The sequence below is a fragment of the Ammospiza caudacuta genome, chromosome 1 (genome assembly GCF_027887145.1).
Source record: "Ammospiza caudacuta isolate bAmmCau1 chromosome 1, bAmmCau1.pri, whole genome shotgun sequence".
Taxonomy (NCBI): Eukaryota; Metazoa; Chordata; class Aves; order Passeriformes; family Passerellidae; genus Ammospiza; species Ammospiza caudacuta.
This window is the reverse complement of record NC_080593.1, coordinates 121,456,672-121,478,268: the sequence shown is the minus strand read 5'-3', so window position 1 is coordinate 121,478,268 and position 21,597 is coordinate 121,456,672. Positions and strand designations below refer to the sequence as shown.

The 21,597-nt window shown below is 39.7% G+C and overlaps 1 protein-coding gene across 1 annotated transcript in view; it reads left to right on the top strand.

Annotated features, from left to right (window-relative positions):
• The window catches only part of SLCO5A1 (solute carrier organic anion transporter family member 5A1), a 72,470-nt gene that overhangs the window by 30,381 nt on the left and 20,492 nt on the right, over positions 1 to 21,597 (top strand). The window contains exons 2-5 of the mRNA XM_058805157.1: positions 2,298 to 2,430; positions 8,673 to 8,893; positions 16,217 to 16,381; positions 19,712 to 19,910. Of these exons, the coding sequence (XP_058661140.1) occupies positions 2,298 to 2,430; positions 8,673 to 8,893; positions 16,217 to 16,381; positions 19,712 to 19,910 (718 nt within the window). The remainder of the gene's footprint in view (positions 1 to 2,297; positions 2,431 to 8,672; positions 8,894 to 16,216; positions 16,382 to 19,711; positions 19,911 to 21,597) is intronic.

Below are 21,597 nucleotides of genomic sequence, written 5' to 3'. Positions count from 1 at the left end.
GATTTTTTTTCACTGCAATAAGGTTCTGTTTTTGCTTGCGAGAATGCTGCTTTTCTTCCTTCTCTTATTTCAAAGCATAAGATGGAAATGTGCAAGTTATTTTGGTTTAATCAGGCAGATTTTGTGATCCCTTTTTGCTTATTTTATCCTTGAGATATAACTTGCTGTAACAGGTAACATGGAAACTCAAGCTTTGATAACTTAGTTGTGCGTCTTCAGCTGCTTCAGTCTGGGATTCAGCATGTCTGATTGAGGATGCGACCAGAAAGAATGGAGTCTGGATATTCCTGTTGTGGACAGGGACTGGTCCAGTAACCATCTGGACCTAGACAGAGAGTTACAGAGAATTAGATAATCAATTCTTTCCTGTGCTGCTAGAGGATCTGCAGCAGCTGAGCAGGTGTTGCTGTGCTGGAGCCTGAGTTTTGGTGATACAAGATACATGGGCAGAGAGCAGAGACCAACCCTTCCACCCCCCTGCCTTTTTTACTTACAGCCAGACCGTATGGGAAGCAGGGCAGAAGCATCTTAAAAGGAATGGGTACCACAGGATGTATTAAGGAAGGAAAGAGATATTGTAGGGGAATGGAATGGAGTGGAATAGAACAGAACATTTCAGTTGGAAGGGAACTACAATGATCATTTCATCCAACTGCCTGACTGCTTCAGGGCTGACCAGAAACTAAAACCTGTTACTAAGGGCATTGTCCAAATGCCTCTTAAACACACTGATAACTCTGGCACCTCCCTAGAAACCTTCATGGGTGTTTGACCTCCATCTTCATAAAGAAATGATTCCTGAAATCCAATGTAAAGCTCCTCTTGTGAAGCTTTGAACCATTGCCATGTGTCCTGTCACTGGATGCCAGAGAGAAAAGATTCAGCGAGTAAAGATCCCCTCCTCAGGAAACTGTAGAGCATTGAGGTTGCCCTGAGGCCTCCTTTTCTCCAAACTAGACAAGCCCAAATCCTTAGCTGCTCCTCACAGGTCATTCCTTCACCAGCTTTGTTGCCCTTATCTGGACCCACTCAAGGGCCTTCACGTCCTTCTTAAATTGTGGTGCCCAGAACTGCACACAGTGCTCGAGGTGAGGCTGCACCAGTGCCCTACACAGTGGGATAGTCACCTTTCCTGAGCAGCTGGTGGTTCTGTATTTGATGCACCCCAGGATGGGCTTTGTCCTGTTGGCTTCCAGGCCATGCTGCTGATTCTTGCTGTGCCTGCTGCCAGCCAGCACCTCCAGATCCATTTCTGCAGAGAGGCTCTCCAGCCACTCCTCTCCCAGTTTATACTTTTGCTTGATATTAGTCTGTCCCAGCTGCAGAATCTGGTGTTTTGACATGTTAAACTTCATGCCATTGATCACTGTCCAGTGTTCCAGTCTGTGTAGATCCCTCTGCAAAGCCTCTTGTCCCTCAAAAGAGTCAGCAGCACCTCTGAGTTTGGGATCATCAGCAAATGTGCTAATGGTGGATTCAACCCTCCCTGCAGGTTTTTGGTAAATGTTTTGACCAGAACTGGCCCTAGAATTGATCGCTGGGCAACACCACTGGTGACCAGGGGCCCCCTTGGAGCTCTGCCCTTCAGCCAGTTCTTCACCCAGCACAGCCTGCAGCCACTCCTCCCACAGCTGGACAAGTGCTGTGGGGGACAGTATCAAAAGTATTCCTAAAGTGCAGAAAAACCACATTCATCACCTTTTCTTCATCTGTTGGGTGGGTGATCTTACCATAGAAAGATAACAAGTTAGTTAAATAGGACTTTCCTTTGTGAACCTGTGTTCTGTCAATCTCTGAAATAGGAATATTTGATTTCTTAAAATGGACCATTCTTTTATAGACAAAATTAGACTGATGGTAACTAAATTAGAATGTTGTACATTCTAATTTAGAATGCATATTCTCTTTGATTACAATTTTTATTCTTTGCTTTTCTGTTTCTCTACCATTAGTTAGATTTTTTAAAAATTTATATGTTAAATAATTCTGATTTGATTTAAAGGAAATGTTGCCAAATAGGAAAAATTTTATGCAAGTCAGGTATGCTTTCCATCCAGAATACCAAAATAATGTATACTTGCATAATTTGACTGAAAATGTACAGAAAGCAGTAATCTTCTTACTAATATGTCACTTAGGCAGAAGTTGCTGACTTGGTTGCAAAAAAGATTCCTTCAAGTTTTAGCGTGCAGAACTTCTTGTTTAAAGAAACATCATTTATTTTGTGATTTCATGTGTAAATAAATAATGAAACATTAATTTTGTTGATCTGTGACTCTGACCTTTTATTTCCTCAGCCATCATGTATGTAATGGGAGCACTTGGACCTGCAGCTGGATACTTATTAGGAGGACTCCTTATTGGTTTCTATGTTGATCCTAGGACAACTGTGTATATTGACCAGAGCGATCCCCGATTCATTGGGAACTGGTAAGGATCAAACATTTTTCAAAACTATTCTCTCAGCTGCCCATAGTGAATTAAGACGGGTTGGAAGATTTTATCCCTTGAGGATTTGTTTATGGTTGTAGAAGGAGGCTGAGGAAGATGTTTCTGTTGATTACTACACACTAGCCTCTGACAGAGAGGAAAGGTTTGCCACAGGAGTGCACAGGAACAGTGCATGGAAAGTCCCCTATGTTTGGCTGTTCAGGACTGTCCCTGACCACAGTGGGCACTGACTGACAGTGCTCATCACAGGGATGGCAGGGCAGGATATTGGTGTTGCAGGAGTCCATGGACGATCTCTGCTGCTCAGAACCAACTCCTTGCTACTGGAAGTTGGATTAATCTCTTTGGTTTTCCAGAGGAGGCAGCATGAAACACTGAACTCACTGCTCAGATGAGAAACACTAGACTTTGCTGATCCTATTCCAGGTGAAGGAGATAGGAGGGGGTCAGAACATGCCCTTTCCAGTCTTTCTTTCTCAGGGTGATGGCTTGTGTTTAGGCAGCAGATGCTGCAAACATCACATTATTCTCTAGTAAGGAGTAGGCTTCAGCAGCACTGAGATGTAGCAGCTGTAATTGTTAGCTGATGTCTTCAGGCAGCCTTTGAGATGTGACCTCTTTGGAAATGTGTCTTTGAGGAAGCAGGTCTTGAGGAGGCTTTAGCTGCCTTTTCTCAGATAAATCATAAATCTACCTTGAAGTTTTCCTGCAATCCCAGAAAAAACCTGATGTTCATTATCCCAGGAAGAGACCTCTGCTCTGTAGGTGTAAGGTGCCGTGTCAGTTCTCATGCCCTGGGTTAGTGTTTGCCACTGCGCCATTGCAGTCCGTCTCTATCTGTTTCTGTTTATTCTGCAGTGATCTTTCCTGATAGTTTGATATGAAAAATTCTTTCTTTGGAGGCTTCTTAATCCTTCAAAGATTTAGTCCTGCTGTATTGGTCTTAGTCCAAGAGCATTGCTGCACTGTTTAGTCAATTTTCAGCAAGAGAAAAGCAAAGCTGACTGTGGCCTTGGGGTTAACAACTCCGTGCTCTGGTTTATCTACTGACTTATCTCACTGAAAGCTCTGCTCTGTGACTGTGCAGCAATGTCACAATTCAGACTAGTCTGCTATAAAAGATTTGGAATCAAAGCAAAATATTGTACATTCTTTGTAAAATTCTTACACTTCATGTGTTTTTAATGACATGTCAGAACTGGTAATCAGCATCTGATCAGTACCTTTTGGCAGAAATTGCAATCAGGCCCATAAATATATTTGTTAATTGAAATCAGTGGGGCTGTATGAATGTGGGATAAACTTTTGACTTTATCTATAACACAGCCACTGATATAACTGAGTTAAAACTCAAGCAGCTTCAGCAAAAGTAAAATAGCCAAAGCAAGAAAGTCAGTAAAAGTCATTCACAAGTTTCTTTTTTTGTCTTGTTGATTAAATCTGTAGGGTCTTGCTTTCCTTGACGGGTATCCAGGTCTTTTTATTTCTCTTTCATTTTTGACTATGTCACTTCTTTCTCTTAAATTTCTGAGGAGTATTAACTGCTATCAGGTCTCTGATTATTTGTTGCATAATCTGTGGTGATATCTCATAAAAGTTTAGTGGCGTTTGTGTCTCGTTCTCTTTTCTCTTTCCGAATCTATGTCCACCCATTAAAAAAACCAGCAAGACTCCTATGTTGTGAGGGTTAAACCTTTGTCCCTTGCTGCTCACTAGCTGCCTGATTGCAGAGAATTCTGGAAGTGTAGACTTTCATTTCACTGAAATGTATTTTCTGGGATTGTGACATTTTCTCCTTGAAGGGAAGTGCTGTGTAGTCAAGTTTATTTTTATTTATGCAGTCTAACAATTTGAAATGTAAGAGTAGCCCAACACTTACTTTAGCTGACGCACTTTAAAAGTGTGGTTCATTTGAGATAACTTAATGGGAGGTCATATATGAGATTTCTGAGTCTTGTTTCCTTTGAATTGAATTAATGTCTTTGATTCCTATCTTTTCTTTATTATAGCTGTAAGGTTCCTAATGTAACTTATCGTGAGACCCAATTTAACAATTTCCATTGTTAGAGGAGGCAGTGCTTGCAGACAAAATAGTGAGAATAGCAACTCTGACATATGGCTAAAATAAAAGCAGTATAGCCTATTTTTTTCCCTTAAGCTGTTCCTTTCTAGGAGGTCTAGCAGGACACGTAATTTGGTTTATCTCTCGTGCAACATGGTAAAGTAAAATGGTAATTTTTCAGGGTTATGTCTGATCTGATTATTCCTTGAGTTTCACAGGACTTGGATTTCTGCTCCTGGGGCTTTGCACAACTGGGGTTTCTGTAGGTGCTCTAGGCTAAATTACAAGCCAGCTGTCTCTGCCAGCCCATCAAATGTTTGAAACTGTTTTTTATTCAAATGTGGTAACTGTAGGGATATCTGTTAGAAATCATTAATCATGTTGTTGTCTTTGAGAACTGTTAATGTGCTGTACAGGGACCTCATTAGATGTGGAGTAGCCCTTGGTAGTCTGTCAGGTGCTTTGAATGAAATTTTCTTTTGCTGACACTTTTCTGAGTGTTTTCCTAGTTCAAAATCTGTTTGATACTTGGGTCTTCCTATATAGTCTTTCATCAACATTCCACACAAGAAGTTTAAAGGAATTCCTTCAGCATTGTCTGGTCCTTCCTTAGCTTTAATTGCTTTATTTGAGGTCCTAGGGCTTGTGCGGATGCCTTTGAGGTATTCTTCTGCATATTTTCTTTGACTTCAGAAGACAGAAAATCAAGGGGTTTTAAAATTAATTAAATTAATTAAATAAATTAAGCTCCTGTTCTGACCTCTCAATTTCCCATTGTAGGTGTCCTTATTATTTTGGTACAGTCTTTTGTCTGTTTTCCAATTCTTTGATATTTCTCCAGGAAGTTGTGAAGTGTAGATGGTGAGATAATTGCATCCAGTGCTGCATTTGTGACATCTCCAGCATTTGGAATGCTGTTATAACAGTCCCTTTGGATTTGGATTTCATCTTGTACTACATTACAGGCCCTGTCTCCTGTGCTGTTTCCTCCTGAGTGGGTGGTTGCAGATTTCTGCATATTATTGCCACAGATTGTTTCTTTGATCAGTGCCTTTGCAGCTTCTGCCTTTGAGATCATGAAAAGGATGTTGCTACATTTTTATACAGACTACGGATTTATTTCGTCTGACAGTGCTGACTAATCCTCCTAAAAGTCTGCTTTCTAATCCATGTATGTTATCAGCTAAAATGAATGAATAGAGGATTTTCTGTTTACATAATATCAAAATTAGTCAAAACTTTCAGTCACTTATATTTGCCTTGCAAAAGCTTCCTGTAAGCTTCTAATAAAAATAGTGTTACACATGGCTGTTTATTTGTTGTTTGCCTGTGTGTAATCATTTGCCATGCAAAGCGTTGCATATGAAGTTTTCTTCATTGAAAAATAAAGTTTGCAATATCTTTGCATTACAAATATGAGGCCAAATGCTCTTTGTTTCTTGTGCAAGAAATCCTGTTGACTCAGAATTTTAAATGTTTCAAAATTTGAACAAATATATAATTAATAGTGTAAAGGTAGTACAAAAATACGTAGAAGTTGTTCTTGTACTGGGTTTGCACAGCAAGGTTTTGGTAGCTGGAGGGTTACAGGGGTGGCTTCTGTGAGAAGCTGCTGGAAACTTCACTTCTGCCTGAGAGAGGCAATGTCAGCTGGCTCCACGAGGAGGCCGGCCAAGGTTTACACCATGAGTGGTGGTGGTAGCACCTTTGGGATAACAGATTTAAGAAGGGGGAGACCAAAAGACATGTGCAACACTGGCAGCAGTCACAAGAGAGTGGAATGAGAATATGTGGTAGAAAAGCTCTGAAGACCCCACTGTCATTGAAGAAGGAGGAGGAGGTGGAGATGCTCCAGGTGGCAGAGCAGAGATTCCCCTGCAGCTAATGGGAGCCCTTCATTACATCTTCCCTCCCCTGTCCTGCTGAGGATGGGGAGTGATGAGAAATGGCTTTGGTGGGCACCTGGCATCCAGCCAGGTGCACCGTGATTCTGGAAATTTGATTTGAAATGAAAAAGCTGTCATTGTTGTGGTTGGATATTATAGTAACGTGATTGACTTCACTGGAATTTCCAAATACCAGCATAGATCTGTGTGGTGGGTTGCCTTTGGCTGGCTGCCAGGTGCCCACCAAGCTGTCTCGCTCGCCCTCCTCAGCAGAACAGGGAGAAAGTACAATGGAAAGCTCATAGGTCGAGATAAGGACAGGGAAAACCCCCACTAATTGCTATCATGGGCCAAGTAGACTTGATGTAGGGAAATTAATTTATCACCAATTAATAACAGGTTAGGATAGAAAGAATTAAAAAGAAACCTACAAGCACTTCTGACCCACTCCTTCCGTCTCCCAAAGCTCAGCTTCACTCCTGACTCTTCTACATCCTCCACTGGAGTGATGCAGTGGGCTGTGGAAAAGGGACTGTGGTCAGTTTAGTGACACCTTGTCTCTTTTGCTCCTTCTCGGCTTCAGACCGTCTTTTATTAACTGGGCCAGCACAGGTCCTTTCTGTGGGGTTCCTCCAGGAACAGAATGTTCCAGCCTGCAGCATCCCCTGTGGGTGACATGGCCTGCCTGAAAACCTGCTCCTGTGGGAGCTCTGCTCCACAGGCCACAATTCCTGCTTGATCCTGCTCCAGTGTGGATTCCTCACGGTCTGGAGGTGGATACCATGGTCTTGTTCTGTGACTGCAGGTGAATCTCTGCACTTGGAGCTCCTTCTCCCCTTCTTCTCTCACCTTGGGTCTGCAGGGCTGTTTCACTTCACACAGTTGCTGTGCAGTGTTTTTTTCACTTTCTTAAGTGAACGCCAAGGCACCACAAGCATTCTGATAGGCTCAGCACTGGGTAGTGGTGGATCTGTTTTCAGACTGGCTGGAGCTGTCTCTGTCCAGCGTGGGACAGCTCATGACATCTTCTCACAGAAGCACCCCTGCAGTCCCCACCCTGCTACCAAAACCTTGCCATGTAAACCTGGTACAATGAGATGAGTCTGTAGTGAAAACTGCACTTCCAGTATGTAAGAAGTTTGTGGGTGGGGTGGACTCTGAGGTTCTCCTTCTTTATGGATCTTCTCACAGAAGCACCCCTGCAGTCCCCACCCTGCTACCAAAACCTTGCCATGTAAACCTGGTACAATGAGATGAGTCTGTAGTGAAAACTGCACTTCCAGTATGGAAAACGAACTTTGTGGGTGGATTCTGAGGTTGTCCTTCTTTATGGAACCAGCTATGTGAGGTTATGTTTCCCTTAGTCTTTCACTGTTATCTGACACTCTGCAATCAGTGTTCTGGCTGTTGACTCCAGTTAACTCTACAGAACTTTCTAGTGCAGCCCTTTTGCCCATCTGTGGTGCTGGGGTGAAGTCCATGAAGCTTTTTGGCTGCAGGGAGGACAAGTGTTTGCAGCTGAACAGCTCTGCTCTGTATCCCACACATTGTCCCTGCTGTGGGTATGTCCCAGGTCATTCCCTGAGAGCCAAGGGATCATTTTAGCGTTGTTTTTATATCCCATGTTTAAAAGACGGAGGGAGAGAAGATGAAATTCTTTGTGAAGGCTATTTCAGGTTGCAGTCACAGAACAGTTTTGGGCATAAACCCTGGAATGAATTGTTGCATATCAGTTGTTACATTGAGGCTTTGGGAACTCTTCAGTTGTGAAGGGAGAGAATTGGACAGTCAGGGCAGGGAGAGGTGGGCACTGCAAAGCAGAACAGATTGAGCCCTGATGTATTTACCAGGACATTTTATCTCCTCATGACTTGGACAGCTTTTACTGTGTTCTCCAGAGAAATACTATATTGCTCTACTGGGAATTATCTGTGAAAGGCTAAGTCAAAGTGAATATCTAATTCTTAGCACTTGGTATTGAAAAATTACCAAAACTGAAAATTTGTGGTAACTTAAAGCTGACACTACTTAATAAAATTTGGTGGGTGCTGGATAAGTGCCTTTCAGTAAATTAGCCAACAGAAACATCTTCTGATTAAGGAATGTAGTACAGTCACGGTTCTCCCCCATTCCAATTCTTTAGTCTTAGCATCAGTTTTTCATATTTTGCAAATGTGCCTTTCTAGGCAGTGCAGCTTCTAACAGTAACTTTGATTTTTTTGTTTCATGTAATGTGTTTGCTTTTATTTCCATTCCTGTTTTCCTGGCATTAGGTGGAGTGGATTTCTCCTTTGTGCCATTGCTATGCTCCTTGTGATATTTCCCATGTTTACTTTTCCGAAAAAGCTCCCTCCTCGACATAAAAAAAAGAAAAAGAAGATGAATTCTGATGATGTTTCAAGTGATGATGACGTGATGAAAGAGAAAACAAGTAGCAAAAGAGAAACAGACAGTTCAGTTTCTGCCTCTATGGGATTTGGAGAGAATTTTAAAGGTAAAGTTTGTTTTTAATTTATAAATGCTTTAGATTTGGTGTGCAGGGTAATTGAAGGCAGTTTTGACATTCTATATTTGCTATTATGTTTTGCTATTGAGATTTTAATAGATGCTCATCCTCTAAAATGACAGGGTGCAGCAATGATTGTAAGACATTCTTTTCCTTGAATTGTCAGTGTTTTTGTACCTGTAACAAACAGGTAGGCTATTTCCTATAGTTACAGGACTCCTACCTCATGTATTTATGCATCTTAGAGTTTGCAATTGTCACACCTGCTTTATAAGCTAAATTGGAATAACATGCTCTTCCACAGTGTAAGTGAAACAAGTAGAAGGAGTTCTGGTATGTGAGTTCAGTTGCATTCATGTATTTGAGAAAGATGATTTGTTTCATATTCCTTTCCTATCTGTTTTGTAGTGCAAACTATTTTCTGAAGGCTAAGACAAATAAAAGCTGTGCTAATTTTGAAACGTGAAGAGATCAAAAGATTGACAAGTAGTAGAGATTTTTATTTTATTCAAGGAGTAACCATTACTGTGAAATGTAACAGTAAGTAATAATCATTGACAAGTTGCCTGGGGAAGAAGGGCAGTGTTGCTACAAATTGATTAATGTGAGGCATATAGAATTCAAATTGACAATACAGACTCAATAGTATTGTAAAACTGAATAGTGTAAGATAAGAGTGAAAGTGCCTTGATGCCATTGTGTTGTTAGTGCTGTTGTGTCCTCCTTGGATTCTATGATGCAAATGCTGCTTGTGCCATTTCATGGTAGCCTGATAAATGCAGCTGGAACTGGGAGAAACCATGAAATATCTATTGTACCGTCAGACATAATTTGATCTCAAAACTTTAAAGTGTTTGTAGAAATAGACAGTTTTATTCTTTACTTGGATAGAAGTCCAGGCTATAATGATTGGCAGACTTTTTAATGAAACATTTATGATCACTTTTATGCTGAGTAGACAAGGCTTAGCAAAGCCAGCTGTTTTTAGACTAAACCGTGTAATTTAAAGTTATGTTTGCACACCTACATACTGATTTGCTCTGTATTACATTTACACTGATTCTCTCAGGGTACCTAAAGTTGCTGTTAATTTCTACAGAAGTAAAGAAAAAAGAGGATACCAGAACGTTCTTGGTGATTTTATTAGCTTTCAAATCAGCTTCTTAAGGTACAAGGCAAGCAAAGAGCAAACAAAGTGAACCTCAAATATCAGATCTTTCAGACTATGTTCTCCTTTTGGTGGCAAAGTGGTTGAAAATGTGATGGAGAAGCAAAAAAACATGTTCCTTCCTCCTTTAAAGACTCTAGTCTCCATATTTGTGAGTTTGTTTTCTCCGCAATCCACACAACTAGTTGTGGTTTTTATTTGCCTTCAAACCTACTGGCCTCTGATCAGAGGAAGTAGTTGAGGATTAGTGCTGTCAAGGTTTTCTCAGTAGCACAGGGAATTGGGGGAGTCTGGTCTTTGCTGGACTCCTTCCTGATGATTGCAGACAGTGTCACAGCAGAGACACTGCTTCACCCTTGGGTGTGCCTGGTGAAAAATACAGAGTACAGATGAACTGCAGCTGGGTGGGTTTGCCGGTGCAGGTTCTCTGATACAGTTTCACCTTCCAGGCCATGTTGTCCCTACTGGGACATCAGGTACAGAAAAAACAAGTATTTGCTTGGGAGAATGTTTTCTAGGACTGTTTTTTACAAAAATAAAAACTTCTGTATGCCTCATTTTGGCATGTGTTTCTTTGGTATGTATCTGCCTGGATGTATAACATACATTCTATAAAATTCTATATGAATATAATAATGGAGCTATCAAATTAGAACTTTTACTACACAAAACTTCTGGTTTTCTTTAGAGGAGAGACTTCACCATGTGGAACAGTGAAAAGAAACATGCCAGAAAGATAGCAAGCTAGTTGAGATAAGCAGAAAAAGTATTTTTCTATAAGCTGATAATAGCTTTCCCATTCAGTGTCAGTTACTCTAGCATAGAAGGCCTGCAGCAGGAATGCACTATCATTTAATTATTTTTCCAGTTTAAGTGGGTTTTATGGAATAAGATCATGCCTCAGGCTGCTCAGCTGAGGTAATTTTGTGTATCATGGGAAGGAAAAAAGGATCATATGTGTCTAAGTCGTTTAGCATTGCTTCTTCTGAGATGCAGTGAACATTTTATACTTTCCATTGAATTTCAGAGCTTCATCTTTTTATAGCACTGTGGACAGAAACTCCACTTAGGCAGTAGCCAGGAGACTGTTGATTTAGTGGGTCATATCTTCTGTTCTATACTAATAAATATCAGTGATGTCATAGTCTGCCATGAGGTCAGTGCCATCAAATCTCTGAAATCTATGCAGCTTTGGTAAGGAAAGTAACTGTTTTCTTCTTCCAATATGATCTCATCTTACCTGGGAAGCCTGGCAATGTGATTTTTCTCCTGCTCTAACTTGTCCTAATTTCATAATTAATTCTCTAGGTGAATTAAAAGGTATAAAAAAGTCATAAGAGTCTTTTTTTCTGTGCTGACTGCCAGTATAAGCTGAAGAAATAAAACAAAAACTGGCTCCATCCGCAAGTAGCCTCAAACTTCAGTGACCTGAGCTTTATTTTGGCCCATGGTGGAGCTGAAATCAGATAAAAATACAGATACAACTTTGCTTTTTCATTGTTTCAAGGGCTTGGAATTCAGTCTTTTCAGCTCACATTTTCTACTTACGTTTCAAGTAGAAAATGTGAGCTGAAGAATGCTTCTGAGTCAGGTATCAAAAGTACTAAATAAAAGAGTAAGTAGGTCACAGGAGAAACAAAATTTGATGTAGTTTATTGGGAAAAATAGAGGTAGTATAGATTACATGAGCTAGAGAAGTTTTATAGTGAATAAACCACGGTTCAATCCCATATGTACAGATAACACATGAATCTGAGCAGACAAAACTACTGTTTTCATTTAATACCTAGATACCCTGAGGGTTTTGTACCATGGAAATTGTATCTGCAGTCCCTTTCACTTACCACTATAATGAAACTTACTGTGCAATTGAATAAAGGAGCAGGGTAAAGAAAGTAAATGTATATGTATCTTGTAAAAGTCTGATCTAATTTGAATCAAATAATTAATCTAATTAATTACATGTATTTTGTAGCCTTTGGAGTTTTTTTGTTTTGTTCCTATGTACAGTCCTTTCTTAAATTCCTGTCTGGCTTGTCACATCTAGCAGCTGTGTGCCTTCCTTGGTGAGTTCCTGTGAGGGGCAGAGACAGGATAATAATGATTGTCACAGCATCAGCAGAGATAAAAGGAACTCCTGAGGGGCTTGTGGTTGCAGGATAAGCCCACTGAAGTGCTTTGCCAAGGAACTGGATTGGAGTTTCTGTGCTAGCTGAAGCTCAGTTGGCAGGCATCAGAAGAGGAGGAGACAGTGGGCTGTGTGTGGGGGCACTTGGTGGGCACTGGGAATGCCAGAGGGCTCAGCAGACCATGGGCTGGAGATCCTGCAGTGCCACTGACCTTGAGCAAGGCAGTTCCCTCCTGTCCTTTCTTAGGCTGTCCTGAAGAGCTCAAAATAGAAAAGATTGGCATAGCTCCATGCAGTGATGAACAGTGCTAACTGGAGCCTTGAGGACCTGCTCTAAATCAAATGAAAATAAGTAATAATCATATCAAACTGGCTCTGAACCCCTTCTCTCTTGATGGGGTATTAGGGGCTGTTCAATGATCCAGCCACCACCCAGGTGCTTAGTGCCTGTCCTGAGAGTTGAATGAGGTTGTTTAAATGGTGTGGGAGTAGATAACGAAATGGCAAAATACTGTTCTGGAGATTGGTGATTAGCTCCATGCAGGATGTATTTGACATAGTTGTGTGTCACTTTGCTGGTTTCCATTCTGATAAACAAACCAGGGATTCTGTCTCAAATCTTGGCTCTGCATTGCACTGCACAAGAGTGGAAGCTGCCCCTGAGACCCTGGTCCCTGGTGTGGAGCCAGCCCTCTCCAAAGCTGCAGGCTTGGGTAGTGTGTCCAGACTGGGAGCACTGGCACAAGGGAGGTCTTCTGGCTAATATCTGCCTCACCATTACAGGAGACTTTTCTGATGGACTGCAGAAGGATAGTGCTGTAGGCTGGAATGATTTGTTCATCTGATGTATTCATTGCATTGCCTTGGGCTGGGTATGCAGGAACAGGGATAAATGAAACTATATTAAATGTTGAAAAAGGAGGTGAAGTCAGAATTATTTGAGTTTTTATTGAAATTCTGTTTACAGTGCTTTGCTTAGAGATATATTTATGAATACTTGTATTACTTGCAGATTTTTCTTGCTTTTCCCTTACCATGAATCAAGTAATGGTCCAGCACATGAGTGGAAAAAAAAAGAATACTGACCAGAGAAAAAATACTGTCAAAGATCATGAAAGGAAGAAAATTGCCAGTAGTCTAGCAAACCAGTCCAGCAAGGCAGGTTTCAGTTTACTCTTAGTAATATACTAGGTTATTGGGGGAAAAAGAAAAAAAAGATTGGATATTAAAATCTGAGTTACTACACAGAAATATAAACATGTTTGCAGCTATGCTAAAAGATTGCTTTAGTTCTAGGAGTGTAATTGATAGAGGTTTATTAGTTTAGATGACAGAACGAGGGAAATTGCAATTTCTGTAGTGTGTTTCTGATGCAAATTTGCAAAAGCATGCAATGTCTTTTGAGAAGAATGCCTTCCAAAAAAATCAAACTTGACAGGTTTAATAATCACCTTGAAATCAAAACCTAGGCCTATGGCTAGCTACACAAAAATTATTTGACATAGAAATGTTTTAAAAGCATGATTGATTATGTAGTCTAAAGGAACCTTAAAGTTTTTAGCATTCTTGCTTTTTACTACAGTTACTGTGGTTGAAAGATAATGAGTTACTTAACAGTACCTTTTTATTATAGATTTTAAAATTCAGAAGTGTAGTACAGATGTTGTCACACCAGGTTTGATGGTGATCATGGGAGGAAATCAGGGAAAGTCTAACTCTGAATGAGTGTTTTTATTTCCAAGTTTCTTACTATATAGCAACTTTCCCTTGTATGCCAGACAGTTGCTGTTTATAAACCACGAAGATAACTCTTAAGTGCTCCAGGTGGCGTGCATTAGTGTTGGCATGCAGAAATAAACTCTTTATTTCATGCCAAAATTTATAGTAATCAGCGAAGCTGTTCTCTGAAGAGCCCTTCAGATGGATATAAGGGAATGTGTGCTTATTCCAAGACATTAAGTTTTATCTACTTAACAGGAGAAATCCTGTTTCAAAATACTAATTAGTTTTGAAATGAATAATGACCTTTAGCCTGAGTGCTCAGATGAGATGTAAGTAGGAGTCAACAGAAGTACAGCTCTACATACAAGCACCAGAGCAAAATGTTCATTAGCTCTGCAGTTCTTTGCCAAATTAATTCTCTAGTTGACTGAAAAGTCTAAAGCAGACATTCCTGAAGCTCAGTTTTATCAGGAAGGGCAAACTGTACCACATATTATGATGTCTGGACGAGACTTTAAAATAATCGATTTAGCAAAGACCTTGAGTTCAGCTCTCGGCCAAGAACTCCCAATTCATTTCTACAAAGAACACTCACTTCATCATCCTAATAAAATTATCTTTCTCTCTGTGATGATACCTTATTTTCTACCACATTTTAAACCCAGGTGAGCAGATGCCACTAAGTAGCTCAGTTTCCAGCAGGACCAATCCTTCTTTCTGTTGCCTGACTCCTTTCTCACAGCAGCATCAGCATGGTTGTAACTGCTTGCTCCTGTTTCTATTGCAAACAGCACCACCTTTTCTTTTATTTTTTAAAGCTGTAGATGGCAAAACCCATTAAGATTAAAATATATATTGCTTCTTAAATGTATTGCTTCTTAATGTGATTTATTCATTAGTTATTTCCACCAGATTTTGTATTTAACGTTTAGTATGTTTCTTCATAGATGTAGCAGGAGAGCATTTGACTACATTAAAGTTATAAACCCAGTACTCATAATGAATATTATAAACCCAGTACTCATAATGAATTCAGTATAAATTTTGACAACTGGCATAAGCTAATACTAGATGCAGTCAGACAACTTAAGTGCTAATTTGCAGCTTGACAAGTTTTGACATGACAAGTGAAATTCTGTTTGCTTTTATACAGATAACCTACTGGAGTCAGTACAGAAAGTGAGACAGATTTTTGTCTTGACAACTTTTAACATCAGTAAAATTCTCAGTTGTTCTTGCTCAGCATGTATTTCTAATGCGTGCTCTTGTCATTGAATTCAGCTGGCTTTGATTCAAGCACTATTCTATTTCTGTACCAAGTGAAAAGCAAATAAAAAAATCTGAGCTATAGTAGGTTAGATATAACACTTGAAAAAAAATTGATCTGGGGTAAAAAAGCCCCAAGGAAAAGAAGACGTGTTTAAAATCAAGGCATCTAGCCGAAAAAAATTAAGTGCTGAATAGGGTGATGATAATTCAACATCACTGCAGGACTAAATTTAAAGTATGTAAATGTTTAATTTAACTACAGTGCTGAATTTCATGGGGGTTTGATATTTGATTTGAGAATAATTGCAACATCTATGAATACTTTCTCAATTTAAGTTACTGATGTACTCTCATTTTTAATTAATTGCTTTATCCCTTCTGAGAATATTGAGTTATATGTAATGTATGTTGAGATTCCTTGATATCATTGATGTAATTTTTTCATTATGCTTTGTCTTTATCATTGTAAATGCCTTTAAATCATGTAGAAAAATGTTTAACTAAAAATATTTTGGTTCCCCTTTCAAATTCGATTATTATTACCCCAGCTTTACAAGCATGGTCCTTGAAGCAGAGAGTAACAGGGGGAGTATAGGATCTTTTTTCCTCGTGTGGAGTACAAATCTCAGTACTGTCAGTTCAGCAGTGTGATATGTGTTATCTCAGAGAAAATCTCAAGATATCAGAATAATTCCAAAATCTCTACATTTTATTGCTGTATTTCTTTCTGTTGTGGTGTTACTGTTCTGTTCTTTCAGATTTTTTTTGATACACACCTCAGTTGTGTTTGTGCCAAGTGGGACCATGGCCCTGAGCGAGGCGGTGAGGTGGGGTCTGTCAGAGCAGGGAGCAAGGGCTGCAATCCCAAGTATGCACTCTCCCTTCTGTCTAGCAAATGTAGCAGCTGCTAGCAAGCCATTACTGCCAGTCTGTCCCAAAGAAAATCAGTTGGTTCTGTTTCAGTTTGCTTTTGTTTCGCACTCATTGTTTATAACATTCGTTTGTCATTTTTGTCATTTTATAGAGCTTCCAAGAGCAGCTGTCAGGATCTTAAGCAACATGACATTCCTTTTTGTGAGTTTGTCATACACAGCTGAGAGTGCCATTGTCACAGCTTTTATTACCTTCATTCCCAAGTTCATCGAGTCACAGTTTGGCATCCCAGCTTCCAATGCCAGCATCTACACTGGTAAGGCATTGCCACATAGTGTTACCTTGCAAGCTTGGCTTTGGCTAATGAAATGAGTCAATTAGGAATGAACCAAAATGTGTTTGTTCAAACAGGTGATTGGATCCAGCTTTCTGCATTTGGTTAGATATTCAGACTATTTTTTGATGTTTGTTATATGCATTTAGTAAGATGTGAACCCATTTATATTATTAAAGGGCTGGATTTTTTTTTTTTTTTTGCATAGGCCTAGACAGATGCTTTCTTATTTTGTTGATGGTCTCCAGGGGGGAAAAAAAACCTCAAAAACAAGCTAGAAAAACCATAGACATGACTGCAATTGGTGTGCTTTAAAAGGTCTCTTAACACTGTTCTTCTTTTCTGTGAATTTTACTTCCTCTTTGATCTTTAAAATACCTTTATCTTTTTTTCCCCTTAGGGAAAAGTTGTTTATCTCTCCCATCCTTCAGTTATCTCTCTTCTCCAGGGTGGTGTTTTTCTCCTTTTTCTACTTTTATTTATTTACATTGAGACAACAATCTAGTCTAGTCAGAACTCCCCAGATTCTCCTCTCCTACCTGTCATTTCAGGAGACCCCTGCTGAACCAATGTACAGCCATGTCCAACTTTTAACAGAGCTACAGACCACAAAATTTTAAGCTTCACACTCCTCTGTGACTGAGAGAGATGAGAACTTGGCTAGTAAAGGAGGCCAAAATATTGTGCAGAACTGGGGCCTGTGTCATGAGGATGAGTTTCCTTCTCTTTTAGCTGTGTCAAAGACATTTGTCTTTGTAATAATCTTTTAAAATTCTCCATAGTGCTTCTCATACAGAATAACTGCTGATTGCTAGGCAGGTTAGTTCTTATTTCCCCTCATACTTCCAGACACTGTGCCCTAGGAATGATGGAGTGGAGTGAATGGTGGGGACACAGGTGAAGTATGGGGTGAAGCTGTCCAGGGGTATCTGTCAAAAAAGGACAAAAAGCAGCAGAACGAAGAAGGAAGGCACATAGACCTCACATGGGAAGAATTTGTCACTTGCTGTGGCTGGAAAAAATGCAAGGAATTTCTAGAGTGGGGAGGGGGAAAGTCAGAGAAGCACCAAGAGGTGTTTTTTATTTGAGAGTTTCTGGGATGAGATTTTCTTCAGGGCATGAAATCCCTGTGTTCTGCATATAAGGAGGAAACATTGACTCATGGGACTGTGGTGCTCTCTGAAGCTTGGAGTAGCTACACACAGAGGAGTTTTACTGTAATGAGTCTTGATGGGATGGCTGCACCATAACTTATTTCATTCTCAAGATAAACCAGAAACATTCTTGCCAGAAAAAATACTCAACAGCCAGTACATTAACAGAGGTAAAATAGTGTGGCCTTGCCTAAAGTGTGAAATTATTAACATCTGTTGTTTCCCCTATTATAAATTACTTGATAAAAACTATTAAAATGACAGAAGAAGAAGATTAAATATATCAGGCTGGATGTGCAGCAAGGACACGTGAGCACTGCTTATACAATCCCAGCCCTTAAACTTAGCATTGAAGTCAGCAGTTGTTAATTTTATAAATATTTTTGTAGGAAGGATGGGAAAGGGAAACTTGGAAATTTTGTATTAGATTGCTACTGGCTAATAAAATAAAAGACATGACAAGTTCATAAATTTTCTGGTTAGTAAAAAGAGAATTTATGTGTTATTTATATTTTACATCTATGCTTAATATACACATTGCCAGCTGAGTACATGTGCTTCCTGAATATACCTGAATCTTTATTTAAAGATTTTGCTGGCAATTTTTTTGTCTTCTGAGCAGCAATTCTTTAATTAAGTCCCAATTTCTTTCAGTTTTAAAACAACCCTGGCATTTATCATAATAAAAAAACACTGGGTGCCAAATTTCATGTCTTGAACTTGTGCAGCTTCTATATTTAGTTTCTGCTCTTGGAAGAAAGACTGGTTTTGATTCTGTGAAGACTTATTGTTTGGAATCTGCCTCCTGAAATGATATTTTGTTCTGTAATGTCATTGGTGATTTGGTGATGGCAGGATAATTAAGGTGCCAGCTGTTTTTCCCTCTTTTCTTGCTTTCACAATCTCAACATTTTGATAAATATAATGTCCCTTTCACCTTTAGAGATATTAGCAGAGAATGAGTATGCTTTCCAGTGATTGTAAAGGTATTTGCATGTGCTAGTCTTACTGGCTTCTTTAAGAGACCAGCATCTCTAACAATTTGGATTATAAAGTTTAACATCTCTGTAGATACATCTGCCAAGTAGTAGTTCAAATTCCATGTCTATATGGAATGCATCTTTATTGGCAAAGCCTTTAATTAAAGAGCTTCTCACATGTCAGTGAGACATGGAAAGAACAGTGCAAGACATTTGCTGACTTTGCCACCACCTCAGGACCTGACAAGTGGGGACAGCCTGGTGATATGTTGCTGAACCTTATGATTGCAGCAGCAGAGGTTTCATAGGCACGTCTTTGTGTCTTACACTCACCCTAATTCTATTATCTTACTTTTTAAAATTGTGTTTTATCAGTTTGTACTCCACATATCTGTGGAGAGATGAATTGGAATGCTGAGGTAGGAGTTGTGGAGTCATAGATTCAAGGTTGGAAAAGACCTCCAAGGTCATCAAGTCCAAGCTTTGACCGAACACCCCCATGTCAATAAACACCAAGTGCCACTTCTGGTCATTTCTTGAGCACTTCCAGGGATGGTGACTCCACCACCTCCCTGAGCAGCCTATGCCAATGGTTAACCACTCTTTCTAATGTCCAACCTGAACCTCCCCTGGCCCAGCTTGAGGCCATTTCCTCTTGTCCTGATGGAATTTGCTTGGGAAAGTGCTGTTCAGCTTGAGTAAAGTATCCAGAAGGCATAATTTGCAGCCAGGCTTGGGTGTGCACTCCCAGGTGGGCAGGATTCTGGGGTCCTGCTTGAGGTTAGCACTTGTGCTTTGCTGGAATTAATCATGAGAATGGGAGGAGGAAGATTTGTGTCCAAATCTGGATTTCTTCCAATTTCAGTGGTTAAACTGGACCTATATGTAGCCCTTCTCCCCATTCTAAAATAAATACAAAACAATGTTTCTGCTTGTAAGTACAATAGTTCTCTTATAGTGCTTTGGCTGCTGCTGATATGATAAGGAGGCTTTTATAAATTCTTTGACAACACTCCAGAGGTTTGAAAAGTCTGACTCATTTTGCTAGCAGAGAATCAGACAATGGAGATCTTAGTGCAGCATTTGCAGTCATCTAATTACGGAATGATACCAATATTTATGTTTTATGCCATTTCTGTAGGTCCTGTTTTAATGCTGTTTGAATTTCTTCCTGGCAGGTGTGATTATTGTCCCAAGTGCTGGTGTTGGTATTGTCCTAGGTGGCTACATTATAAAAAAGCTGAAACTTGGTGCAAGAGAGTCTGCAAAGTTGGCTATGATCTGCAGTGGTGTGTCTCTGCTGTGCTTTTCAACACTCTTTATTGTTGGATGTGAAAGCATTAATCTAGGGGGAATAAATATACCGTACACAACTGGGTAAGTATCTGGGGTGATTGTCTCTGGCAAAACCAACTTTTCCCAATAAGACTGATCTAGAAATGTAAAAATGCTGATAGCTGATGTACTGAAGAAGCCATTTCAGTTCAAATGAGAATTTAGTGAATTTTGTGATATAAGCACATGCTGTTAGTGTGTGGGTCTTGTTTTTTACATCTGGTTTATATTGCAGTTTGTGTAGTAACTTAGCTTCTTGAGGGGTGAGAAAATGCATTAGAATGGCCTTCAGTGATGCAGAAAAATAAGAATAGTCTCCTCTGTAGATTACTTAGGATTTACTTAGCGTTTTAAAATGTTTTCTGCTCATGAAAAATTGTGAAAAAATGAAGTGGATTGTGAAGATTATTTCTGAATGGATTTATTAATTATCACCTTAATAGTATTTTAGGTTTACAGTCCCTTTTTGAGAGGAATCACTTGGGCATGTGCTGTTGACATTAGTTGTGTGCACTGGTTCTGAACCCCTTACTAGTTGTGTGAATGCCCTCCAGTGCTTGCTGGATCATCATCAAGACAGCAACTAGACCATATTCCCTAAAGCTATAGAAAGAATGAAGAGGACTGCAATGAGGAAGAAGGTGTGGATGTAGGAAGGACTTGGGAGTGAGGAATTTGGGCTGTGGCATTAAGAAATGCATGGAAGGGCATGAAAAAAAGAAAAAGGATATTTGGAGGCAAGGCGACAATGGAGACATTTTCATTGGGAAGGGATTCTGTAGAAGCCTGATCATGAGCTTTTATTTTCTTTCTTACTTTTTACATGAGATTTTCCTCAAAATTGCATTCTTCATGTAGGTTAAACACAGGAATAGAGTAAGTGTTTGGAGAGTGTGACCCTATCTGAAGCAATGTTTTTTCCCTTTGCTTTTGCATCTGAGGCATGTTTGCCTTTTAATTGTTACCAGGTGGTGGGTATCAGATCCATTTATATATTTGCTTTTAGTGCTCAGCTCTGGACTCCTAATATTTTGAAGAGAATGTAGAGTGTGGAGCAGGAAAAGAGATGATGAAATGGAGAGAAAATACAGTGGGCAGAGGGATAGCAAATGAAAAACAAAGAAGTAAAATAGGAAGCAAGGGAGGAAGAAAATAGGTGCTGTTTACACAGAGAATGTTTTGCATTGCTTGTTGCTGGGTGTTACTACATTGCTGTCAAACCTTAATGCTAGAGCAAAGAAAACCAGCAGCTGAAAGTCAAGAGCTGATGAAAAGCTGTTTGTCCTTTGTATTCCTAAGACCTAGAGTTAAAGCTTGCTGCTGAGGGGCTGTCAGGAGAAGGAACTGGCATGGTGATATACCCTCATCTGAGCTTAGTGGGCTGAAGAAGGAGAGAAGAGGGATGGGGAGGGGGTGGAATGCTTTGATTGTCCACCTGCTGCTAATGTTTGTGACAGCCTGTGGGCGTAGATGATGAAAATTAATAGGAATGAAAACATAAATTTCAGATGGGAATTAATTGATCTGTGTGACAAGTCAGAATGTACCTGCCTGACTAATGAGAAGCCTGTACCTATGTGTTTGGAGAAGTCCCACTTAATTTAAATCTGTTTCTAAACTGAAGACAAGTTGTACTATTGTCATGTAACTCATAGCCTTCATGCTGGATTTGTTAGAGTATCTACTGTTTGTTTAGTGAGTAATAACATTTGCAGTAAATACATAGCAT